The sequence below is a fragment of the Peromyscus maniculatus genome, chromosome 14 (assembly GCF_049852395.1).
Source record: "Peromyscus maniculatus bairdii isolate BWxNUB_F1_BW_parent chromosome 14, HU_Pman_BW_mat_3.1, whole genome shotgun sequence".
Lineage (NCBI taxonomy): Eukaryota > Metazoa > Chordata > Mammalia > Rodentia > Cricetidae > Peromyscus > Peromyscus maniculatus.
Genome location: NC_134865.1, coordinates 15,390,769 through 15,414,377, shown reverse-complemented (window position 1 = coordinate 15,414,377; position 23,609 = coordinate 15,390,769). Strand labels below are relative to the sequence as shown.

Below are 23,609 nucleotides of genomic sequence, written 5' to 3'. Positions count from 1 at the left end.
TCTCCAGCTTGTAGACCCTGGAGTTAAAGCATGGACCCCGACTAAAGGAAAACAGAATGTGATCATGTTCGTTGGCTTGCAAGGGAGCGGTAAGACAACTACATGTTCAAAGGTAAGCACTGAAGAGTGTCTGTGTAAGAAGTGTTTGTACAGTTTCGTTTTCAGGCCAAGCTGTCTGTTGTTGTTCATAGTTTTGTTATGTGGTGTGTCTTCTCGGCTTTTGTAATATTTTCGTAGGACATAGAGTAGACTCCTGTAGTCTCCTGTGATATTTGTCAGAATGTTAGACTTGTAAGCCAGGTGTGGAGATGCTCACCTGTAGTCCCAGACTGTTGTGGAGGTGGGAGGATCAGGAGTTGAAGATCATCCTCAGCTACATAGTGAGTTGGAGGTCAGCCTGAACTATATGAGACCACCTCAGAACAAACAGCGAAAAATAATGTTAATTCTGGTTCTTTTGAAAAAAGAAAAGGCAACTCCTGTCCTTAAGGAATGTGAGTATGGCCAGATGTAGTGGAGGAAGGCGGGTGGATCTTTGTGTTGAGGCCAGCCTGTTCTGTAGTTATTTCCAGGCCAGCCACAGCTACCGGAGAGAAAGAGAGGAGGGTGTAGGACAAGAGAGCTCGCGTGCACACAGTGATTTTTTTTTTTTAATTGAAGAAAACTAGGGAATTGACTTTCCCTTGTGACACAAAATTTCCCTTTGAGTGTCCCATTGTTTATGATACTGCCTTTTATCTTACATATCCTTATGTTAATTTGTCGTTTCTTATATGACCCTCTTGTCTATGATTGGGTCCCCACAAGTGTCAGCCATGTTGTAGTTGAAGGGCAGGGGGTGATGGTTGTTTAACAGTGATTATTGCTGCCCTATTACCTTACATTTATCGAATGAGAATTAGGATTTAAACTCTTTGCTATACCTCAAAATATTTAATATTACATTTAAGAGAATTATGAGCAGTTTTACTTTACTTCTTAGATAAATAAGATTAAACAAAAGTTATATACAAAATGATTTGTTTTCTGATACTTTATCTTTAATCTTCCTTTCCCAGTTAGCATATTATTATCAGAGAAAGGGTTGGAAGACCTGTTTGATATGTGCAGACACATTCAGAGCAGGTAGGATGTTGAAATTAAATTTTTCTTCTTCTTTTGTATTTTTTATTGTCACATTTGAGGCTTCATTAATTCTTTATCTCTTAGGAGCTTTTGACCAGCTAAAACAGAACGCCACAAAAGCAAGAATTCCATTCTATGGAAGGTAGGTTACTATCATTTTTATTTTTGGTTTTTTGGCTTTTTGAGACTCAGTCTCAGTTTTAGTTCAGTCTGACCTGGAAAACTAGCAGTCCAGGTAATCCTTTTGTAATCCTTGTAATTACAATTGTAATCCTTTTGTCTCAGTCTTCTGGGTGCTGGGCTCACAGGTGTGTGCCACCATATGTGGCTTCCTTTTTAATTCTTCATCATTTAACAGTATGTAGTCAGGGCCTGACAACCTGAGTTTGACTCCAGGAAGCATGGTGGAAGGAGAGAACCAACTTCTAAGGTTGCCCTTTGACCTCCACATATGTCCTGTGGCACATCTATGGGTGGGTGTGCTCACGTGTACGTGCGTGCACACACACCTACGGAAATATATCTTCTTTTTTTTTTTTTTTGGTTTTTCGAGACAGGGTTTCTCTGTGTAGCTTTGCGCCTTTCCTGGGACTCACTTGGTAGCCCAGGCTGGCCTCGAACTCACAGAGATCCGCCTGGCTCTGCCTCCCGAGTGCTGGGATTAAAGGCGTGTGCCACCACCGCCCGGCCGGAAATATATCTTTAAGTGACTAAAATGAGGTGTATAGTAAGTAACACACCTAATTAGCACTTTTAATGTTTTTATTATCGTCTACCATAAAGATTTTTATAGGAAGATGGATTATTTTACATTAAAATGAGTCTTGACAGCTGTCTTAGTTAGGGTTGCTGTTTCTGTGATGAAACACCATGACCAAAGGCAACTTGGGAGGAGAAAGTGTTTATTTGGCTTGCCCTTCCAAATCCTAGTCCATCAGTGAAGGAAGTCAGGCAGGAGCTCAGAAGGGCGGGAACCTGGAGGCAGGAGACCATGGAGGGTGCTGCTGCTGGCTCTTCAGCCTGCTTTCATAGAACCCAGACCCACCAGCCCAGTGATCTTAGGCAGGCATTTTCTCAGTTGAGGTTCTCTTAATAACTCTAGCTTGTGTCAAGTTGACATAAAAGTAGCCAGCACAACTGCTTTGTACATCGATTCCTACAGCAGTGGCTAAATGGATTGCATAAATTTGTCAAAACTCATCAAATGGGGACTGGGCATGTAGCTTATGGTATGAGTACTTGCTTAGGATATACAAGGCCCAGAGTTTAATACCTAGGTTTCCCCCCCACCAAAAAAAAAAAAAAAAAAGAAGCAATTCTCACTAGAATGAACACAGTGGGGACTGACGAGATGGCTTGGGGGGTAACAGCACTTCAGCAAGACTGGCAACCCGAGTTCCATCTCCGGGACCTTGATGGTGGAAAGAGCACCTGTTCCTTCGAGCTGTCCTGTGACTCCACAGGTGCACCGTGGTTTAGTCATGCTTATACACATACACATAGAGAAGATTAAATAAGTAGATACAATAACAAAATCTGAATACAGTGGCACACTTTATTGTATCATTTGTTAGAAAGAAGAATTGAGTTTTAGATGATAATTACTGCAATTTTTTATGTAACATCCTATCTGTATATATGTAGTCATTGTCACGTTCTCTTGGGTTCTTTGAACATTGGCTGTTCTAGAACTCAATTTGTAGAGCAGGCTGGCCATGAACTCACAGAGATCTGCCTGCCTCTCTCCCAAGGGCTGGGATTAAAGGCATGCGCCACCACTGCCAGCTCATTGTCATTTTCTATGAAGAAACATCTTTGATCATGTTTCCTTATACATTTACAAATTTTAGTTGTATGGCTATAATCTTAGTATTTAAGATGCTGAGGTTATAGCCAGCTGGTATTGGCACACGCCTTTAATCCTAGCACTCAAGAGGCAGAGGCAGGCAGAACTCTGTGAGTTCAAGGCCAGCCTGGTCTACAAAGCAAGTTCTAGGACAGCCAGGGCTGTTAGAAAAACCTTGTCTCAAAAAACCAAAAAAAAAAAAAAAAACCAAAAAAAAAAAAAAAAAGGGTGGGGGGGGATGCTGAGGTGAGAATTATCATGAGTTTTAGACTATTCAGAGCTATATAGCTGATACCAGGTTAGCCAGGGCTGCATAGTGAAACCTTATTTTAAAAATAATTAATTGACTAATTAAATAATGTCTAGTAATGCTGATAGCTGTCATTTTGATTTTAATACATTTATTCTCTGTGTGGGGGTGTTTTGCTTGCATATATGTTTGTGTAGTACATGTGTGCCTGCCTGGTGCCCTTACAGGCTAGAAGAGGGTGTTAGATCCCTTGGAACTGGAGGTAAACATGGTTGTGTGAACCATGCTTTGTGGGTGCTGGGAATTGAACCTGGATCCTCTGGAAGAGCAGCCAGTGCTCTTAACTGCTGTGCTATTTCTCCAGTTCCTGTTCTTTTTCTTTTTTTAAAAGAAGTATTTATTTTGTTTCAGGTGTGTTTAATACGAACATACCAGATAAACCTTGAATGTTCAACCTCCATCTGTAGAGTAGATGATGATGTCATCATGGTGGGGTGCTGTGCAATCTAAAAATATTGTTTCACAGGACTATTTAATAAGTTCATAAAATGTTAACAAAATGTTATTAATGGAAAAGCAGATATAATATGCTTTGTAGCATGACTTCACTTATCAAAGAAGGTTTAAAAATGCTTAAGGAAGCAATTCAGAAAAACATGCATTGGAATTATGTAGACTTTTGTAGGAAAGTTCAGTGGTGCCTCCTGATGCCAAAGAAATGGCTTCTGGTTTTGTTACTTGTTAGGAATATCTTCTTCTAAATTGAATATACAGTATTTTTGCTTTTTCAGACTAGATTAAAATACACTTACAATTCCCAGGTAAATAGCATTTGGCTGTTTTCCCATCCTAATGTTGTTAAATCAGTTGTTCGTGTTCTCAGCTACACAGAAATGGATCCTGTCATCATTGCATCTGAGGGAGTGGAGAAGTTCAAAAATGAACATTTTGAAATCATTATTGTTGATACAAGTGGTCGGCACAAACAAGAAGATTCTTTGTTTGAAGAAATGCTTCAAGTTTCTAATGCTATAGTAAGTAGCTTTCCATGGAACACCACTTAAAGGACTTCAATTTAACTATGAAGCCTGATTGAGTTTTTGGTGAATATAAGTTACTCCTTGCCTATAAGACATCTATTAAGTAATTTATTTCTGTTTTGGGGACCTATAACTCTGTGATAAGGACAATGTCATCATTCTTGGTCTTTAGTATAGAAAAATATAATGAAAAATTAAGAATTAACCTTAAATAGTTGTTGATTTTTTTTCTCATTACCTAAATTCAGTAGAAACAATTATTTTGAAGATTTTTCAAAATGAAGCATTAACATTGTCATTTAGTGTCTCCTTTCAAGCTCCTGAAAGATGGAGCTGAGCGTGGTGGCACATGCCTTTTATCCTAGTACTTGGGAAGCACAGATGGATCTCTGTGAGTTCAAAGCCAGCCTGATAACTTTATCTAGCTCTAGGCTATCCAGCCAAGGCTACACAGTGGGACCCTGTGTGTCAGTCACTGTTCTGTTGCTGTGAAAGAGACACCATGATTAAGGCAGCTCTTATAAAGGAGAACATAATTGGAACTGGCTTACAATTTCAGGGTCCATTACCATCATGGTGGGGATATGGTGGCACACAGGCTGACATGGTGCTGGAGAAGGAGCTGAGGATTCTACATCTAGATCTTCAGGCTGCAGAAGAAAGCAAGCCTCTGGGCCTGGCCTGGGCTTTTGAAATTTAAAGCCCACTCCCAGTGACACACTTCCTCCAACAAGGCTGTACCTACTCCAACATGGCCACACCTACTAATCCTTCTCAAGTAGTGCCATTCCCTATGGCAAAGTATTCAAATAAGTGAGGCTTTGGGGGCCATTCTTACTGAAACCTCCACGCTAACACAAAAATAAAATTATGAAAATAATGTAGAGGTAAGAAGCAGCTCAACACCTGTTGCATACATTAGAAATTCATGTTTGGTTGTCGGGATGTTGTCAATAACTCTTTGGTTAGTGATTGGTACTAATTAGTGTCTTTTTAGTGCTTCTGTTACATTGACAAATGGGAACAGATAAGGGACATGTCCTCAGTCTGTCACTGATTGTTTTCTGAATACACCCTTCCGCTTTGTACTTTTTCTGATTTACTTTTACTTTTCCTTTGCCTTCAGTATCTAAAGGTGTTTGCATAAATTCCTCCTCCTCTTCTAGTTCTTCTCTTCCTCCTTTCTCCTTTCTTTTCTTTTTCTTTATTTTTGAAACAGACCCCAGGTAGCCCTGGCTGTCCTGGAACTCACTCTGTAGACCAGGCTGGCCTTGAACTCACAAAGATCCACCTGCCTCTGCCTCCCAAGTACTGGGATTAAAGGCGGCGTGTGCCACCACCTCCAGGCAGCTTTTCTTCTTTATTCAGGCCTCAGCTCAGAATAATTTCTGAAGATGTTACCATATTTTCTTCTATATATCATGGACTCAAAGCTCTTCTTACTATCTCTTTATCAAGCCCTATATGCCACTTAAGTCACGGTGCTCCCTCCCTCACTCAGTATTTATTAAATAATATTTATAGTAAGCATTCTATACATGCTCATGGTGACCTTTAATTAACACCAGTATAAACAAGTCTTTTTTTATTCATTCTCTCTAGCAACCGGATAACATTGTTTATGTGATGGATGCATCCATTGGACAGGCTTGTGAGGCCCAGGCGAAGGCTTTTAAAGATAAAGTAGATGTAGCTTCAGTAATAGTGACAAAACTTGATGGTCACGCAAAAGGAGGCGGTGCTCTGAGTGCGTGAGTATCGGTTGAAGCTTCACTGTTGTGGTGGTTAAACCCTTTGCCCTGTAAATCATTTGATCTATGCCCCGGGATCATGTGTGTATGTGTGTGTATTTATGAGTTTCTTCCTCTGCTTTTAAGACTATCTTAGTAATGAGTTGATATGATGCATAAAAGAGATTTAAGTGGAAACAATTTTGGAGCCTGTCTGATATAGTTCTAACTAGTGAAAAGAAACTTGAATTTTATACCTTTTGTCTGTTATCTTTGAAAAATCTTCTGGATGTTTGTTTTCTTTTTTGAGGTTATTATTATTTTTTTTTTTCTGTGTAGAGTTGCTGCCACAAAAAGTCCAATTATTTTCATTGGTACAGGGGAACATATAGATGACTTTGAACCTTTCAAAACACAACCTTTTATCAGCAAACTTCTTGGTAAGTTCAGTGTGGAATTATAGAACCATCTCAGATAGTATGGATCTTAGAGCAAATTAGAGTTTTAACCCTGTGCTTACTAACTAGCTCAAGACAGAGATTTCCTTCTGTGACTGACCGTTCCAACCTCTGTCTTACTTTTCATTCCTTGTTTCTTTAAAGGGCTGGGGACCGGTGTGCTGCTGCGCTGCATCCCCAGCCCTCTGTCCTCCTCTTTCCTGTGGTTAGAATGGTAAAGTGAGTTACTGGATGCAGAGCTTTTTGGAGGAGTTGGAGCACATTCTACAGAAACACGTAGTTAGAGTAATAGAAGTTGTAATGATAGCAAAACTTTTCTGTCCTCTTAAAGTGGTATAGTTAGTGAGCGTGGAGTTAGGAGGTCACCCCTGGACTGCTTTCCCTCATCTACACCTTTGCTTCCTCCTCAGCTTCAGTTTCTTTCATGTAAAGTATAGTAGATTATTGGACCAGCCTTGCAAACTGTTCCGTGTGTCAGTGTACTCTGCATCATGTGCAGGTGAGCGTGTTGTCAGCTGTTCATTTTCCGTTGGGTGTCTTGTAGGTATGGGTGACATTGAAGGACTGATAGACAAAGTCAACGAGCTGAAGCTGGACGACAACGAGGCGCTCATAGAGAAGCTGAAGCATGGTATACTGTAGCCGACAAGCAAGCATGTCATCTCAAGTGTGCTTCCTTCCTTCTGTCTTCCTTCCCTTTTGTGGTGCTGAGGGTTGAACCCAGGGCTTTGTGCATGCTAGAAGTGCTCTACAGCTCTCTACCTCCCAACCATTGCTTTTCGGAGAGACGTCTTACTGTGTACCTGAAGCTGGCTTCGGACTTCTGAGCCGCCTGCTTCTACTTGGGTTATAGGCGTGCGCTATTGAACTTGGTCTTGATTTCTTTTTCTTTTCTTTTTAAAAAGTTGGATGTGAGGAGAGTCAGTTTGTACATGTCCCACAGCACTCATGAAAAGGTTAGAGGATGACTTTGTAGATGAAGTTTGTTCCTTTCCACCTTTACATGGGTTCCAGGGTTGACCTTGGTTCACTGGGTTTGCAGGACGTGCACCTTTATCCACTGAGCTGTCTTCCCAGCCGTCTTTTGATACATTTACTATTCATTCATTAGAAACGATGATGCCTGTAATTAGAGTCAACTTTTTAAATCCTTCTTTGAAGCTGGGCATAGTGACATATGCCTTTAATCTCTTTGTGTTCCAGGCTAGCCTGGTCTACAAAGTGAGTTCCAGGCTATGCAGGGCTGCATAGTGGGACTCTGTCTCCAAAAAAAAGAGGTCAAATCTTGTTTTAGATGATTTATATGCAAATCATTTTAATTCTTGGGCATCTGGGCAGCTACTGAATTAGTTTTTTTTTTTTTTTTTTTTTTTTTTTTTTTGGTTTTTCGAGACAGGGTTTCTCTGCGTAGCTTTGCGCCTTTCCTGGAGCTCACTTGGTAGCCCAGGCTGGCCTCGAACTCACAGAGATCCGCCTGGCTCTGCCTCCCGAGTGCTGGGATTAAAGGCGTGCACCACCACCGCCCGGCTAGTTTTGTTATCTTATAATCAAATTAGCTGAAAGTTGAAATAGAAGCTTTTATTTTCATTCTTGAAACAAAAACAGCTGAGAATTCAGAATATACTTTATATATATATATATATTGACACAGGGTTTTGTATCCTGGGTTGGTCTGAAATACCGTTTGCTTTTGCTGCTGCCTTTCAAGTACTGAGATTACAGGTGTGCTGTCACACTTGGCCGTGTGTGTGTGTGTGTGTGTGTGTGTGTGTGTGTGTGTGTGTGTGTCTCTGTGTGTGTGTGTGTGTCTGTGTGTGTGTGTGTGTGTCTGTGTATAGTTTTTCAAGACAGGGTTTCTCTGTGTAGACCAGGCAGGCTATCTTTGAACTCACAGAGATCTGCCTGTCTTTGCCTCCTATGTGCTGGGATTAAAGGTGTGTGTTACCATTGCCTGGGTTTTTGGTGGTTTTGAGAGGAGGTCTTGCTGTACAGCCCTAGCCAGACTAGAACTCACTATGTAGACCAAACTGGTCTTCATTTGTGGCAGTTCTCTTCTTCCCTCTGCCCTCTGGGGTTAGAAGGCTGCACGGTGCACCATACCTGATCTATAGAATATATCTTTTTTAATCTGTCTTCCCAATTATGTGTGTATATAATAAACTGTGTAAAAGGAAGTTTAAAAGGATGAGATTAAGAACACATATATAGACCCTTTCTTCACATCATTCGAGTGGAAGACCACTTCCGTATCACTGTTCAAGACTCAGATTCTTTCACTATGGAACTTCAGCTTTATCTATAAAAAGTAGGTGATGGTACTGATGTGGTTATGACGATCACATAGCAAGAGTTACATGAACACTTAACAAGTGAGGAATGACCATCCTGGCTTTTCTCAGACCTTTTTTGTTAATTCCTGTGTTTGTGTACTATTCTGCCTTTCCCTTCCTTCTCCTTCATTTTGTACTCCTGTGTTTGCCTCTCAAATGTTGGTGTTTTTTTTTTTTTTAGGCATCATTGGAGGCCACCTCTTTCTTTCAAGCTTCAACCTTATTAATCTGTATGTTTACTAAACCATCTTTCCACTGATAAGTTCCATAATACCTCACATTCAACATATTGTTATCTTCCACCCTACTCTTGAACACTTCCCTTTTTGTTTGTTTATTTATTTTTTGAGACAGGGTTTCTCTGTGTAGCTTTGCGTCTTTCCTGGAATCTGCTTTGTAGACCAGGCTGGCCTTAACTCAGAGATCCGCTTGCCTCTGCCTCCCAAGTGCTGGGATTAAAGATGTGCATCGCCACTGCCTAGCTCACACCACCATTTTTATCAGTGAGTGTTAACAACATTTGCCTGTGTCTGGAGTCAGAAAGTATTTACTGATACTTTTTTTTTTGGGGGGGGGGGGGGCGGTTGGTTTAGAGACAGGGTTCCTCTGTATAGCTTTGGAGCCTGTCCTGGAACTTGCTTTGTAGACCAGGCTGGCCTTGGACTCACAGAGATCCGCCTGCCTCTGCCTCCCGAGTGCTGAGACTAGGGCATGTGCCACCACCGCCGGCTTACTGATACCTTTTCTGGCCTCCAGGACTTGGGATTGGACGCAGGGTCTTGTGCATGCTAGGCACACAGTCCGCCTCCGAGCTACGTCCTTCGCCTTCGCCATTTTTCTTTTCTTTTTTTTTTTTTTTTTAATTTATTTTATTTTACAATACCATTCAGTTCTACATATCAGCCATGGGTTCCCCTATTCTCCCCCCTCCCACGCCCTCCCCTCCCCCCCAGCCCCCCCCCCCCATTCCCACCTCCTCCAGGGCTAAGCCTCCCCCGAGGACTGCGATCAACCTGGTAGACTCAGTCCAGGCAGGTCCAGTCCCCTCCTCCCAGACTGAGCCAAGCGTCCCTGCATAAGCCATTTTTCTTCTGGTCTTGGTGCTTTCACCTCCTGAACACCTCCAGGTTACCGACCAGTCTCTCAGCTCTTCTGCAGCCAGGCTCTTTTATCTCGTACCTCAATTGTGTATAAAGAAAGTGTTTAATTGGGGGCTCGCTTACAGATGCAGAGAGTGAGTCCATGACCATCTTGGTAGGGGCCATGGCCACAGGCAGGCGGTGAGTCCGTGATCGTCACAGTAGGGAGCTTGGCAGCACACAGGCAGGCATGGCGCTGGAGTGCTAGCTGAGAGCTTATGTGTGATTCACGGGTACAACACCAAGGAAGCATAGCCGGGAATGGCATGGGCTTTGAAACTTCTCCAGCCAGGCCGCACCTTCCAGTCATTCCTAACCAGTCCACCAATATGCTCCAGCGGGGACCCTTATCATTCAAACCACCACATCCAAACCGTCCTTGAACTTGAGAGCCTCTTGCTTCAGTCTCTGGATTGATGGAGTTACAGGTGTATGTCACTAAGCCTGGCTGATCTTTATTCAGAAAATAAGAGTTTTCAGAAATTCTGCTATGATTCCATCAATCTAAAATCCTCCGTCAGCTTCCCATTGTCCTTAGAGTGCTTGTAAAACATCCCATAATCTAGTTCCTGTCTTCTACATAAGGCTTTGACTCGGCTATATTTAGCATTCTGTGCCAGCCATGCTGAGCTTTGAATTTCTCCAGTGTAAGTTGCTCACATTTTTTGTTTGTCCCTCTGTCTGTGACATACATCCTCTCTTTATACTCCATGTGGACAAGTACTTAATTCAGAGGATAACTTGCTGGAGTTTCTTCTCCTACCTTTATGTGGGTTCTGGGGATCAAACTCAGCTCATTAGGCTTGGTGGCAAACATCTTTACCCACTGAGCCATCTAGCTGGTTCCACTTCTTTCTTTGTGAATGGCCAAAGTGGATTATTCTAGAATCTAAACACTGGTCCTTATAACAAAACAGCAAGTACTTTTAGTCGCTAAACCATCTCTCCAGCCCAGTTCTGTGTCCATTTTTATTGTGTCCATTTTTCCCTCAACCAGTTTATTTCATACATGATTTCTCTCTTCCTTAATTTATTATTGTTGTTATCATTGTGTGTGTGGGTGAGCACACTGTGGCATGTATATGGCGATCAGAGGGCACTGAAATAGTTCTCTACCTCCACCTTGTGTGGTTTCCAGGGATTGGACTCAGGTCATCAGTTTGCCTGGCAAGTACCTCATCCACTGAGCCATCTGACCAGCCCATATAATTTGCTTTTGGTTTTGAGACAGAATCTTCCTTTCTTTGACTGACGAATCTATTTTCTCTATTGTGTCTTCATCGTCAGAGATTCTCTCTTCCATCTCTTGCAATCGGTTGGTTATGCTTGCATCTGTAGTTCCTGATCGTTTAGTCAGATTTTCTATTTCCAGCATTCCCTCAGTTTGTGTCTTCTTTATTGTCTCGTGATTTCAATTTTCAAATCTTGAACTGTTTCCTTCATCTGTTTAATTGCTTTTTCTTGGCTTTCTTTGATTTCTTCCAATTTTTTGTTTGTTTTTTTCTTCCATTTCTTTAAGGGAGTTTTTTATTTCTTCTTTAAGGGCCTCTATCATCTTAAAGTCATTTTTAGGGTTGATTTCTTCTTCTGCCTTGGTATGTATTTTCAGGTCTGGCAGGTGTAGAATCGCTAGGTTCTGATGGTGTCATAGGTTTTTATGTTGTTGCCTGTATTTTTGCACTGGCGTCTACTCATCTCTTCCTCCGCTCGGTGCAGGTGGTGTCTGTGTCTGAAGATGCCTCTCTTGTTCTAATTGTTAGTCTTGGTCCACTAGGGGTTCTTGGTTGAATCAGTTGTGTTGGGCTCTGTTTCTCTGGGAGCAGCTTCGTCCAATCAGTGTTAGTGGCTTCTGTCTCGGGGAGCAGTTGTTCCCAGTGGGCGGAGGTTGGGCTTATGACTCCGGTGGTTGTTGGGTTTGCAGGGGCTGGCGAGGAAGCAGGGAAAGGGAGCTGCCTGGTCCCTGGGGCTCCAATGCTAGGGCCTAGGGGCTAGAGACCTGGGCTGCAGGTCCAGAGATGGGGCCTTACCTGTTCCCAGTCGGTGTAAGAATGGCGTATGACTCTGGTGATCTGGTTCAGTGGCTGGACGGCTCCTACTCTTGTGTTCTCGGGTCGCTCGCCCACTCCTCAGCTGATCTTGTTTCCTCAGACTGCAGGCTGCAGGCTTCTGAAACCTCTCCTGAATAGATCTCAGCTAACAGGTTGATCAACAGGGAAATCTCACCAGCACCTCCGCATTGTTGGGCTTCACAGGATCAGCAGCTGGGCCCCGGGTCAGCCTCTGGCAGAAGGCTTGGGTTTTATGTCAATTCCCCGAGTTACAGGATTCAGAATCTTCCTTTCTTAGTCCTGGCTGACTATAAACTTGGAATCTTATCTCCTCAGCCTCTTGAGTGTAGAGAATACAGGTGTGAGCCATCAGGCCCATCAGCAAAATATTTTTATAATCACCAATGAAGTTTTTTATAATCGTCAGTGAAACTCTAGTTTTTTCATACAGGGACTCTGTAGCCTTGGCTGTCCTAAAACTCTATGTAGACCAGGCTGTCCTCAAACTCAGAGGATTCAGATGACTCTGCTGGGATTAAAGGCGTGTGTCATCACTCCTGGCATTATTTGAGTACTGTTTTGTCCTCAGTCTGTCCATTTTCCTAACCTTGGATAGCTAAGCTATGAAGACATTTCAAATCTTATAAATCATTTTCACTATTTTATATTCTTGCCCGTAATGCATAGAAATTTTACATGTTCTATATTCTCTTTAGTTTTTGCTATATTCAAGCCTTTTAATTGTAGCCATTTTAGTAGATGTAGTTTCCCTTGTTTCTAAGTTTCTTGTAGTTGCGTATGTCTATCTAATGTGCTAGAATAGTAAGCTTCTCTGTGATACAGTCTGTCCATGTGCTTATTACTCCTTCCAGCATTCATCCTGTCTTCCACACAGTAACTGTGCAATGAATGTTTATTGATTGGATAATATGATTCAAGATGAATTCATGATTAAGGAAAATACTAGTTTTATTGAATGGAAATGTACATTTTCTGCTATATCTGAATTATTTATATTGCATTTCAGGTCAGTTTACATTGCGAGACATGTATGAACAGTTTCAGAATATCATGAAAATGGGCCCATTCAGTCAGATCTTGGTTAGTTATCTTTAAATGTTTCTAAAATTCTTTATATGTTTTTGTGTTCATTTTATTTGTACAAAGAAAGCAACTTAATACACTGTAGTGTGGCAGGCATGGCTGTAACAGAAGAGCCGCCTGCCTAATTCGCGGGTATCAGTTGTGTAAAATTGTGGGTTTTGTTGTGACATCTTCATGAGTTCATATGATGCACTTTTCATTGTAATTTCTAAGAACAGTTATACTTGCATAAATCATTTGGGTAAAATGGTTTGTTTAATAATTAGTTTCAAGACTAGTGTTTAAATATTGACATTTTGAGCAGTATTAAGTCACTGATGACTATGTTTCCATCTGTTTTAGGGGATGATTCCAGGTTTTGGAACAGATTTTATGAGCAAAGGAAATGAACAGGAGTCAATGGCAAGGCTCAAGAAGCTGATGACAATAATGGATAGTATGAATGATCAAGGTAAGAGAGCAAGTGACTTGACTGAGGGCCAATATTCTGGATAGCAGCAAGTTTTGAGTTTCATGTATAACACTTCTCTAAATGAGCTCTAAAGAAAGAATTGTATGTTTTCATCAAGTTGATAGAAATGAATGGGGAAAATTATAGTTAGTGTTGAGAATCCTGGGTTTAAAAAAATTAAATGTTGGCTGGGTATGTTGGTGCACTCCTTTAATCCAGGCATTTGAGAGGCAGAGGCAGGTGGATCTCTGAGTTTGAAGCCAGCCTGGTCTACATAGCAAGTTCCAGGCTAGTCAGAGATACATGGTGAGATCCTGTCTCAATATAAATAATCAGGGGCTGGAGGGATGGCTCAGCAGTTAAGAGCACTGGCTGTTCTTCCAGAGGTTCTGAGTTCAATTCCCAGTCTACATGGTGCCTCACAACCATTTATAACTGTAGTACCATGGGATCTGATGTCCTCTTCTGGTGTGCAACTGTACATACAGATAAAACACCCATATACATAAAGTACAGAAATAAGTAAATTTTTAAATAAAAGAGAAGCTATTTATAAATTAATAATCAAGTAAATTCAGTGTTTCTTTTATTGTCTCTTCAATACTTAATGTGTACCTTTCAAATATAAACCATTTAATCATCATAGTTCTTAAGGGAGGTAGTTCACTATTATCTATCTTTTCTGGGTGAAAAAAACTGAGGTATAATCATACTGAGTAAAGATATTCAAGGTCACTGGACAGTAGAGAGGCGGGGTCCAACCTAAACATTTTTCTTGGGAGTCTGTCCTCAGTCTCTCTGTAGGGTACATGATGGCTCTCCCACATCTGAAAGCCTTCTTTTTTTTTTTTTCTTTTGAAATCATGTTTGTATTTATTTGTTTATCTGTTTGTTATCGAAACTCTTCTTTTTATGCCTGGCAGGGGTGTATATATGGAAATGCTAGGCAACAAAAATTCTGTAGTTGGAGTTATAGCCGAATGACATACTTCCTTACATAGTTATTCAGTTCCCACAAGTTTATTTATAGTTTCAATAAAATCCCAGTCTCTAGGCAAGTCCATGCACACTTATGATCCCTACTTGGGAGGTGGAGGCACGAGGAACAGGAATTCAAGGTCATTCTTGAGCATTAAGGCAAGGTTGAAGCCAGATTGAGCTACATGAAACAATCAAAAAACAAAAAATACTAATAAATAAATAAAAGTCTAAATAAAAATCTTCCTTTTCATGTTTGTAGCAATGGTAATAGTGATTCTGAAACTTAATCAAGATGGAAAATGCCAAGACTGGGCAGATATATAAACACAGCATGTAATCCTAGCACTGAGGCAGGAGTACCATGAGTGAGCTGGAGGCTGGCCTGGTGATGGAGCAAGTACAAGGCCAACAACAGCTGAGTAGCAGCTCTTGGTTTCAGACTAAGCAAAAACAGTCTAAAATAGGAAAAGCTCAAGGTTAGCCAAAACATTTTGAGAAGTTGAGATGTCTGATGTAACTGAATCTCAAGACAAAGTCCCCCCCAGAGTCCTAAGATACTCTGACTGCTGTCTTCTAGAAACCTTCCTGCTTGTTTGCATTCCTGCATCAGTAAGTGAGAGTTTGTGTCTGGAGGAGACAGCTGACCCAGCTGTGTCTAGTGAGGACAGTCTGACTTGATGGTCTTTGCTGCCGTTCTTTGCAGAAACCAGTGTTTACAGGGCTGCATTTGTTCTGCTAGATTCGGTTTTTCGACTTTGTGCATCTGTTCCGTAGTGTTGGTTGTTTTTTGAGACAGTCTCACTAGGGAGACTCAGCTGACCTGTAACTTGTTATGTAGACCAAACTGGCTTCAAATTCAAAAGAGATCTGTTTCTGCCTCTGAGTGCTAGGATCAAAAGCATGTGCCACCAGGCCTGGATCATTCTGTACTTGGACTGATTCTAGAAACTGCAATCTTATATTTCCTGTGCTGTTAGCCAATCACTGGGGTCGCTAAGACTGAGGCCACCTATGTTTCTAATAAAGGAAACTGATTTTTTAAATTATTACTTTACGTGTATGGGTGTTTTGTCTGCATGTATGTCTGTTCAGAATGTGTGTGCTGTGCCTGGGGAGGTCAGAGGGCGTGGGGTTCTTTGAAACTGGAGTTACAGACAGGTGAGAACCACTGTGTGGTGCTGGGAAGCAAACCCCAATTTTCTGGAAGATCAGCCAGTGCTCTTAACCATGGAGGTACTCCTACTCCCATTTTATTTCATTCATTTTTTATCATTTTCATTTATTTATTTGTTTATTTCTTATTTGTTTGTTCGTTCATTCATTCATTCATTCACTCACTCACTCACTCACTCACTCACTCACTCACTTACTTACTTATTTATTTATTTTGGAGGCAAGGTTTCTCTATGTAGCCCTGGCTATACTGAAACTTGCTCTGTAGACCAGGCTGGCTTCAGAGTCATAGATTCTCTGCCTTTGCCTCCTGTGTGCTATGATTAAAGCTATATGCCACCACCACCCAGCCCCCACCCACACTCCCTTTTATAAAAACTTTAGTTACTTATTGCTAGGGGTGTGGGAGGACTTGGTATAGGTGTGTAGAGGTCAGAGGACAATTGGGGGAAATTCTACTATGAGAATTTCAGGGATTGAATTCAGGTTATCAGGCTTGGCAACAAGCGGGATGTTATAAAGAGAATGTTGGTCTAGGCATATTATATCCCTGTAATCCTGTCGCTCAAGAGGCCAAGACAAGAAGATCACAAGTTTGAGCTCAGCCCGAGATACAGTGAAAAAGAGACTGAGAGGTATTTTCTCTTATGTCTGCATTCTGGCGCTGTTTGTTTTACTTTGTTTCTGTTTTGTATTGTTTTGAGACAGTTACATTATAGAGTTTTTTTCTTTTTCCTCCCTTCTTTTTTTATGACATTTTTAAAAATGTCTTCTTGCTTAGGAGATCTAAATTTGTGGATTAGAACTTAACAGCTGTTTAATAGAGTAGAATCAAGGTGAGTGCTTCTGTTGTTTTTGAAATACACCATATTGTGATTTGTGGAGGACATAGAAAGGATGGATATGTGAAATACAGAGTGATAGATACAGAGTTTCAGAAGTCCTCAGATTTTTCTTTTTTCCTTTTGAAGCCAGGTCTTACATTTAGTCCTAGCTGGTCTGGAACTTGCTCTGTAGACCACACTGGCCTCAGACTTACAGAGATCCTCCTGCTTCTGCCTCCTGGGTCCTGGGGTTAAAGGTATATGCCACCATGCCTGTTTGTTCTCAGAATGTTCTGTTTAAATTGTAGATAGAGTATACATATGTTTGCTTTGTTCTTTTTACTCTAATGCTATAAATATTTTTATTATATTCTACTTTAAGATTTTAAGTTAGAAGCAAACACGACAAACAGTAACATTTATTCAATCTGTTTTGTGGTTTGACCTCTGCATGTCTTGTTCTGTGTATGAGATAGATATTTTATAGTATACAGACAGAGCAGTGACATTTTCTCTCTGTGGAGACACAAGGTGGGGAGTGGCTCAGAGGTGACAGCACTCACTGTGAGGCCTGGATTCCAGCCCCCCAGAAGCCATGGTCAGAAGCCATGCATGGCTCTCCATCCCTCTGACTCTGGTGCTGAGGAGTGGAGACAACCAGAGCCTACTCAAAACAGCAAGCTGTAGGTTCACCGAGAGACCCTCTGTCAGACAGATAATTTGGGAGAGGACTCATTTGTACACACATGCACGTCAGTACACAAACACACACCCTCCTCCCCATCTGAGGGTTGGTGGGGTGCTTGCCTAGCCTACAGGCATCCCTCTGTTAGGACCCAGTAAACCAGATGTGGTATCAAACACTGTAATCCCAGCACTCAAGAAATGGAAGCAGGAAAAAAAAAATTCAAGGTCATCCTAGCCTTCATAGAGATTTTGAGGCTAACTAGGGATGCATGAGACCCTGTCTCTGAAAAATAAAAACGTATCTGTACAACCCTCTGAGGGTTATATATTGCTGATTTGAATTTCCTCTGTGTTCACTTCTTCCTTGTTCAGGTCCAAGTTTTTCATTTGGCTTTATTTCTGTTTTCTTTTTTATAATTTATTTCTTTTTATTTCATTTACATTGGTATTTTGCCTGCATGTATGTCTGTGTGAGGGTGCCAGATTTTGGAGTTAGAGACAGTTGTTAGCTGCCATGTGGGTGCTGGGAATTGAACCTGAGTCCTGGAAGAGCAGTCCTGTTTTTAACTGCTGAGCCATCTCTCTAATCCCGCCCCCGCCCCTTTTCCCCTAATAAATGCATTTCCATTTTAGGCCTGGAGGTGTAACTCCGAGGCCGAGTGCTGGGCTCCTGTGATAGTGAGTGATGCTCTGATGTAAATGATGTCATTTGGTCCTTGTCTGCAGAACTGGACAGCACAGACGGCGCCAAGGTCTTTAGTAAGCAGCCAGGCAGGATCCAGAGAGTCGCCCGGGGCTCAGGTGTGTCCACAAGAGATGTGCAGGAACTTCTGACGCAGTACACCAAGTTTGCGCAGATGGTCAAGAAGATGGGAGGCATCAAAGGACTTTTCAAAGGTGAGGCAAAGAATGACGTGAAGAGACGAAACATGACTGGAAAAGGCGCTGCTGTATTTCATGTTGTGGGGCCTGGGGCTCTGCTCAGTGGTAGGGCCTGTCCGAGTCCCTGGTTTCGTCCCAGCACTGAAGAAGAGAGACAGTCTGAACTTAATGTTACAGTCAAGTCCACCAGGATTTATCATGTGATACACGATTTACCTGTTTTTAGAATCCAGATTGTAGACATTAATATTGAAAATGACTTTATTTCTATCAACATACATACTATTTAGAGAATATTTAGAGAATGTAAGAGTATAAAAAATTGAACTCTCTTTCATCCCTCAGAGAATCCCACAAATCCTGTGGAGACAAAAGTCGATAAAACTGCTGATTATTTTTCCATATTACCAGATGGGTATCACATGCTTACACTCCCGGCTTTTTTGAGACAAGAAAAGCAGCAGGGCATTGCCGGCCTGATCCCCTGCGATTCCTTAAAAGCTAGACCTGGTGTCAGAACCCCAGCAAAACTCAAGACTCTTTCTCTCTATCTCATCATTGCCTCCTCCTGTTTCAGCCCTGCTTGTGTCTAGATCTTAGCTGACTCGTCTGCTGTTGGTCCAGTCAGCTTCTAGGCAGTTCCATGGAGTCCGTTTTCCTCTTTGGTTAGAAATATAGTAGACACTGAGTAAGTTTTCTAATGTGTATCTACTGATTGGAGTTCGGTCGTGGGTCACCCCTCAATGTTTCTCCCCATTGCTCTGTAATAACGTCTTAACAGCCTTGCTTTTCATTTGCAGACTGTCCCAAGCTTTTCATTTTACTTTATTTCTAGTTTTAGGGCTGGAGGTGTAACTCAGAGGTAGAATGCTTGGCTTGCATGCTTGAGGCTCTGAGTTTGATCCATAGTCCACCAACCCCTCTCCAAAGTTTCAAGTGGGCACAGTGTCTATAATCCCAGCATTTAGGAGGCAGAGGATATCCTCAAGTTCAACACCAGCTAGGGCTACGTAGTAAGACCTTACCTCAAAAAGTAATACACAGCTGGAGTAGTGGTGCCCCCTTTGATCCCAGCACTCAGGGTGGCAGAGGCCAGTCTGGTTTATAAAGAGAGTTCTAGGACAGCCAAAGTTACATAGAGACCCTGTCTCAGTCAATCGATCAATCAAACAAAACCGTTTTTCTGTAAGCCACACCTGTTTATTGTTGGTCTTTTCCTTTGATCTTCACTCTGGCGGCCTTCCCCGGGTTGAGACCACAGTAACCAGCTGAGTGTCTTCTCCTCCTCCTCATTTTCATTTGATTGGTTTGGTGGGACTGGGATCCAACTCAGAATCTCACGCATGCTGCGTAGGCTCTATACCACCAAGCTTTATCACTTGGCCAGATTTATTTTCTGTCTTTTTATTCCTGCTGGAATTTATTTTGCTATGTATAGTATAAAATATATTGTTTTTCTGAAGAATTTATTCAAAAGCCTTCTTTTGATTTAGTTTCTATAATGTAAAAACACTTAAACTGAACTATGCAGTGGTGGTGCACTCCTTTAATTCCAGCACTTGGGAGGCAGAGGCAGGTAGATAGCTATGAGTTTGAGGTTAGTCTGGTCTGCATAATGAATCTCAGGACAGCTACACAGTAATACTCTTTCTCAAAAAAAAAAAAAAAAAAAAAAAGGACATACAACAAACATCTTTGAGATCATATGCCAGGTGGTGATAGCAAAGTCCTTTGATCTCAGCACCTGGGAAGCAGAGACAGTCCTGAGTTCCAGGACAACCAGGGTTGCACAGAGAAATCCTGGTTTGCATGTTCATTTAACAGTTATTCAGTCTCCCCCAGTTAGTCCTTATCAGTAACTCCAACTTTTTGTTCAGCCTCTTCTGTCACTGTTCTGCGCCCTCCCCCATGCTGGGTATTGGAGCTAGGGCCTCCTGTGTGCTAGGCAGTCAGTGGACCACTGAGCTCTAGCCACAGCCATATTTTTAATTTTAAGCTATTATTTTTTAATGAAATTACTTCTGGCAAACAAACACTACATAGATATCCACTTCAAGTACCACATGATTAGTGAAGATTTTGTGTCTCCTGTGTTATTTGAGGAGATTGATATTTCTTTCCAGAATGGTCAAGGACACACCCAGGGCATTCCAGGAGCACCATGCCCTGTTTGGTCTTTTGGAGTTCTCTGAGCATATGCCAGCACAGGCAAAGCTGCCTTGCTGTGTCCTTTGGTTCTCTCCTTGTGGTGGTCCTCCCAGCTTCCTGTCTATCTCATCAGGCTCCCTAGCAGGGGCTGCCTAGTTATATTAGGGGGAAAATCAAAATCGTAGCTTTAAGAAATACTTGTATGGTGCCTCTGCCTTTGATCCCAGCACTTGGGAGGCAGAGCCAGGAGAATCTCTGTGAGTTCGAGGCCAGCCTGGTCTACAAAGTGAGATCCAGGTCAGGCACCAAAGCTACACAGAGAAACCCTGTCTCAAAAAAAAAAAAAAAAAAAAAAAAGAAAGAAAAAAACCCCACAGAAAAACTTGTAGCTAGGCATGGTGGGTCATGCCTTTGATCCCCTTACTGGCTTACATAGTAAACTCTAGTGTAGCCAGGGCAAATGCAGGAACAACAATGGAACAACAATGATCCTATATATAGAATTTCTTGTGTTTGTCCTCAAAAAATGTAATTGAGAAAAGCATTAGTAAGCTGTGTGATATTCTATACCACACCATATACTAACTAAAAATTTTTGTTTTATCAGGGGGTGATATGTCTAAGAATGTGAGTCAGTCACAGATGGCAAAATTGAATCAACAAATGGCCAAAATGATGGATCCCCGAGTTCTTCATCACATGGGTAAATATAAAATCCTTGGCCAACTGTAACATACAGTTACATTTATAAAGCTGTAGTTGAATGGTAAGCCTTTTGTAGTGATTATGACAATCTGTGGTGTATATGAAAGCCTGTGTGTGGAAGGAAGAGGACCCTCTGAATCCTGGCTGGTTGAATCTTACATAATACCTCATCAGGAGACTGTGACAAATAGATGAGCAAATGTGTGTGGAAGCATTTAGTGTAGTTCTGGCCGTATAGTAAGTGCTTAACAAATGGTAAATTCTTTTTTTCTGTAAGTCCTTTGAAACATAGCTCCTATCCCGAATTGACCAGTTTTTATAAAACTAATTCTCGTTACTAAAAGACTTAGTCTTGACATAGAAAATGCTCTCTTTAGACTTCTTGATTGTGGACAGATCTATTCCAAGATCTTTTTGTGTTTTACCTTATTCCCCTTGGTAACTTCATGAAGCACATTTTCCATTTTCTTTTTTAGATGAAAATAAAGCAATAACACATTTTAATTGGCTACTGACGAAATTGCTGTCAAAGCACTGCTTTTTAGAGGTTAAAGTACTTGTTAGGTGAAAGCAATAACCACTTCGAGGCCGCGTGGTCATGACCTGTTTTCCTCTGGTCTCTCTCTAGGGGGCATGGCAGGACTTCAGTCCATGATGAGACAGTTTCAACAGGGTGCTGCCGGCAACATGAAAGGCATGATGGGATTCAATAACATGTGAAGAAGACGCCTTCCTATAGACTGACGTGGATGGTTATCTTACCTCCTTAGGCCTCAGTGTCTCCCCCTTTGCAAGTGGGGAGACGTTTCTTGCCTGTCCCCTCTCATTCTCTAGTCCTGCCTATTTCCTTTTGTCTGCCTTCTCTTCTGATGGGAGGAAGGAGTGGCTGGTGTTTCAGAAGTCATCCTATTTCTGCTTCAGATCTTCTGTAGTTTGACCGTCATAACACTTCCTAAGTTAAACAAATCATGATGTAAAATTTTAGTACTTAAAGATTTTTAATCGTCTCAAAAGCCAAGCGTCACATTTATAAACAGTCCCGATCAGTAAATTACATGATATTGAAGGAAAGTGCTGCAAAATAAACTTCAAGTGATAAGTTAAAGGGTCGTTAACTTTCTTTATGGTTTAACATGCTCAGTTAGTAGACAAAAAGCCAGGTACATTTAAAGGGAGATATGGGAGAATCATTTATTCATGACTATTAGGAAATATTATTTACTTTAGGATAAAATAACTTTATTACAAAAAAATCCCCTCCGCTTTGCTATTTAAATTGAAATCAAGAATTTGGTTACAGTTCATAACATATGTATCCAATTTTTTACATGTTTTTTGGAGTCCTGTAGTCTTTGACTATTTTTAAAGCCATTTTTATGTTTCTTATATACTATTGAAAAATTATATGTTTTGATAATAGATAATACATAAATTTTCTAATGGGCAAGTAATATTAAATTATTAGGCTACGGTTTTGTATATTAAAAAAAAAATAAGGCCATGACAGAGTTGGTTGGATTGTTGCTAACTATGGCTGCATGTGTCTGTGTGGGTGCTCTTGTGGTGTAGCCCATGTGTGGAGCTGAGAGGGCAACCTTTTTTTTTACCCTGCGGTGTGTCGAGACAGGGTTTCTCTATGTAGTTTTGGTGCCTGTCCTGGATCTCGCTTTGTAGACTAGGCTGGCCTTGAACTCACAAAGATCCGCCTGTCTCTGCCTCCCAAGTACTGGGATTAAAGTCATGTGCCTCCACTGCCTGGCCTTTTTTTTTTTTTGGACACAGGGTCTTACTATGTAGCTCTGGCTGTTCTGGAACTCACTATGTAGCCCAGGCTGGCCTCAAACACACAGAGATCCCCTGCCTCTGCCTTCCCAGTGCTGGAATTAAAGGTATGAGTCACCACACTAGGCTTCAGAGGACAACTTGGCAGAAGTCAGTTCTCATTTCACCATGTGGGTCTAGGGATTGAACTCAGGTCAGTCACACTTGGAACCAAGTGCCTTCACCCACAGAGCCATGTCGTAGGCCCCTGTGTGTGTGTGTGTGTGTGTGTGTGTGTGTGTGTGTGTGTGTGTGTGTTCAAGTTGATGTGTGCACAGGCCAGGGTACACATTATTGGAAGTCAGAACAACGTGAGGTGCTAGTCCTAGCCTTCTCCACTGTTTGAGAGGGCTCTCCTGTTTGTTTCTGTGTAGCCAGGTTATTTGGCTTTCAAGCTTCTGGGGATTCTCTAGTGTCCACCTTCCATTTTGCTGCAGAAGTGCTGGATGGAACTACATTACTACTGTGTCTACCTGTGGTTGGTTTGGGGGGAAAGGCTAAGGCTGGTCTGGAACTCAGTGCCAAGTCTTCTGCTTCAGCCCTTGGATTGCAGTAATTATAGTAAATCACCATTCTTTGAAAAGTATTCTCATAAAGAAGGCAGTTCAGCTGGGATTGGTAGTGCTTAGCAAATCCTAATATTTAGGAGGTGAGGCAGGAAGATTGTGAGTTGGAGGTCAACCTAAATTATGTAGACCATGTCTCAAAAACCGAAAATGTCACAAAAAGAATGCAACTGATTCTGTGTTGTGCTTAGGTACAGATAATTATTGTTCAGTAGAGGACCAGGATTTCCCAACTGGGCACCGTATCCTAGAGAAATTACACATTTGGTGTTCTTCAGAATCGGCACAGCAAGGTGTAGCT

General features: G+C 41.6%; 1 protein-coding gene across 3 annotated transcripts in view; it reads left to right on the top strand.

Annotated features, from left to right (window-relative positions):
* Positions 1–22,026, top strand: part of Srp54 (signal recognition particle 54) — a 44,427-nt gene extending 22,401 nt beyond the window's left edge. For all 3 annotated transcript variants that reach the window (XM_042260611.2, XM_076550647.1, XM_042260612.2), the window contains exons 5-16: positions 8–112; positions 1,059–1,125; positions 1,210–1,267; positions 4,105–4,255; positions 5,864–6,012; positions 6,331–6,431; positions 6,994–7,080; positions 12,994–13,067; positions 13,413–13,521; positions 17,913–18,083; positions 20,824–20,919; positions 21,550–22,026. In XM_042260611.2, coding sequence (XP_042116545.1) covers positions 8–112; positions 1,059–1,125; positions 1,210–1,267; positions 4,105–4,255; positions 5,864–6,012; positions 6,331–6,431; positions 6,994–7,080; positions 12,994–13,067; positions 13,413–13,521; positions 17,913–18,083; positions 20,824–20,919; positions 21,550–21,641 — 1,260 coding nt within the window. In that variant the 3' untranslated portion in view covers positions 21,642–22,026. The remainder of the gene's footprint in view (positions 1–7; positions 113–1,058; positions 1,126–1,209; positions 1,268–4,104; positions 4,256–5,863; positions 6,013–6,330; positions 6,432–6,993; positions 7,081–12,993; positions 13,068–13,412; positions 13,522–17,912; positions 18,084–20,823; positions 20,920–21,549) is intronic.
* Positions 22,027–23,609: the final 1,583 nt, after the last annotated feature.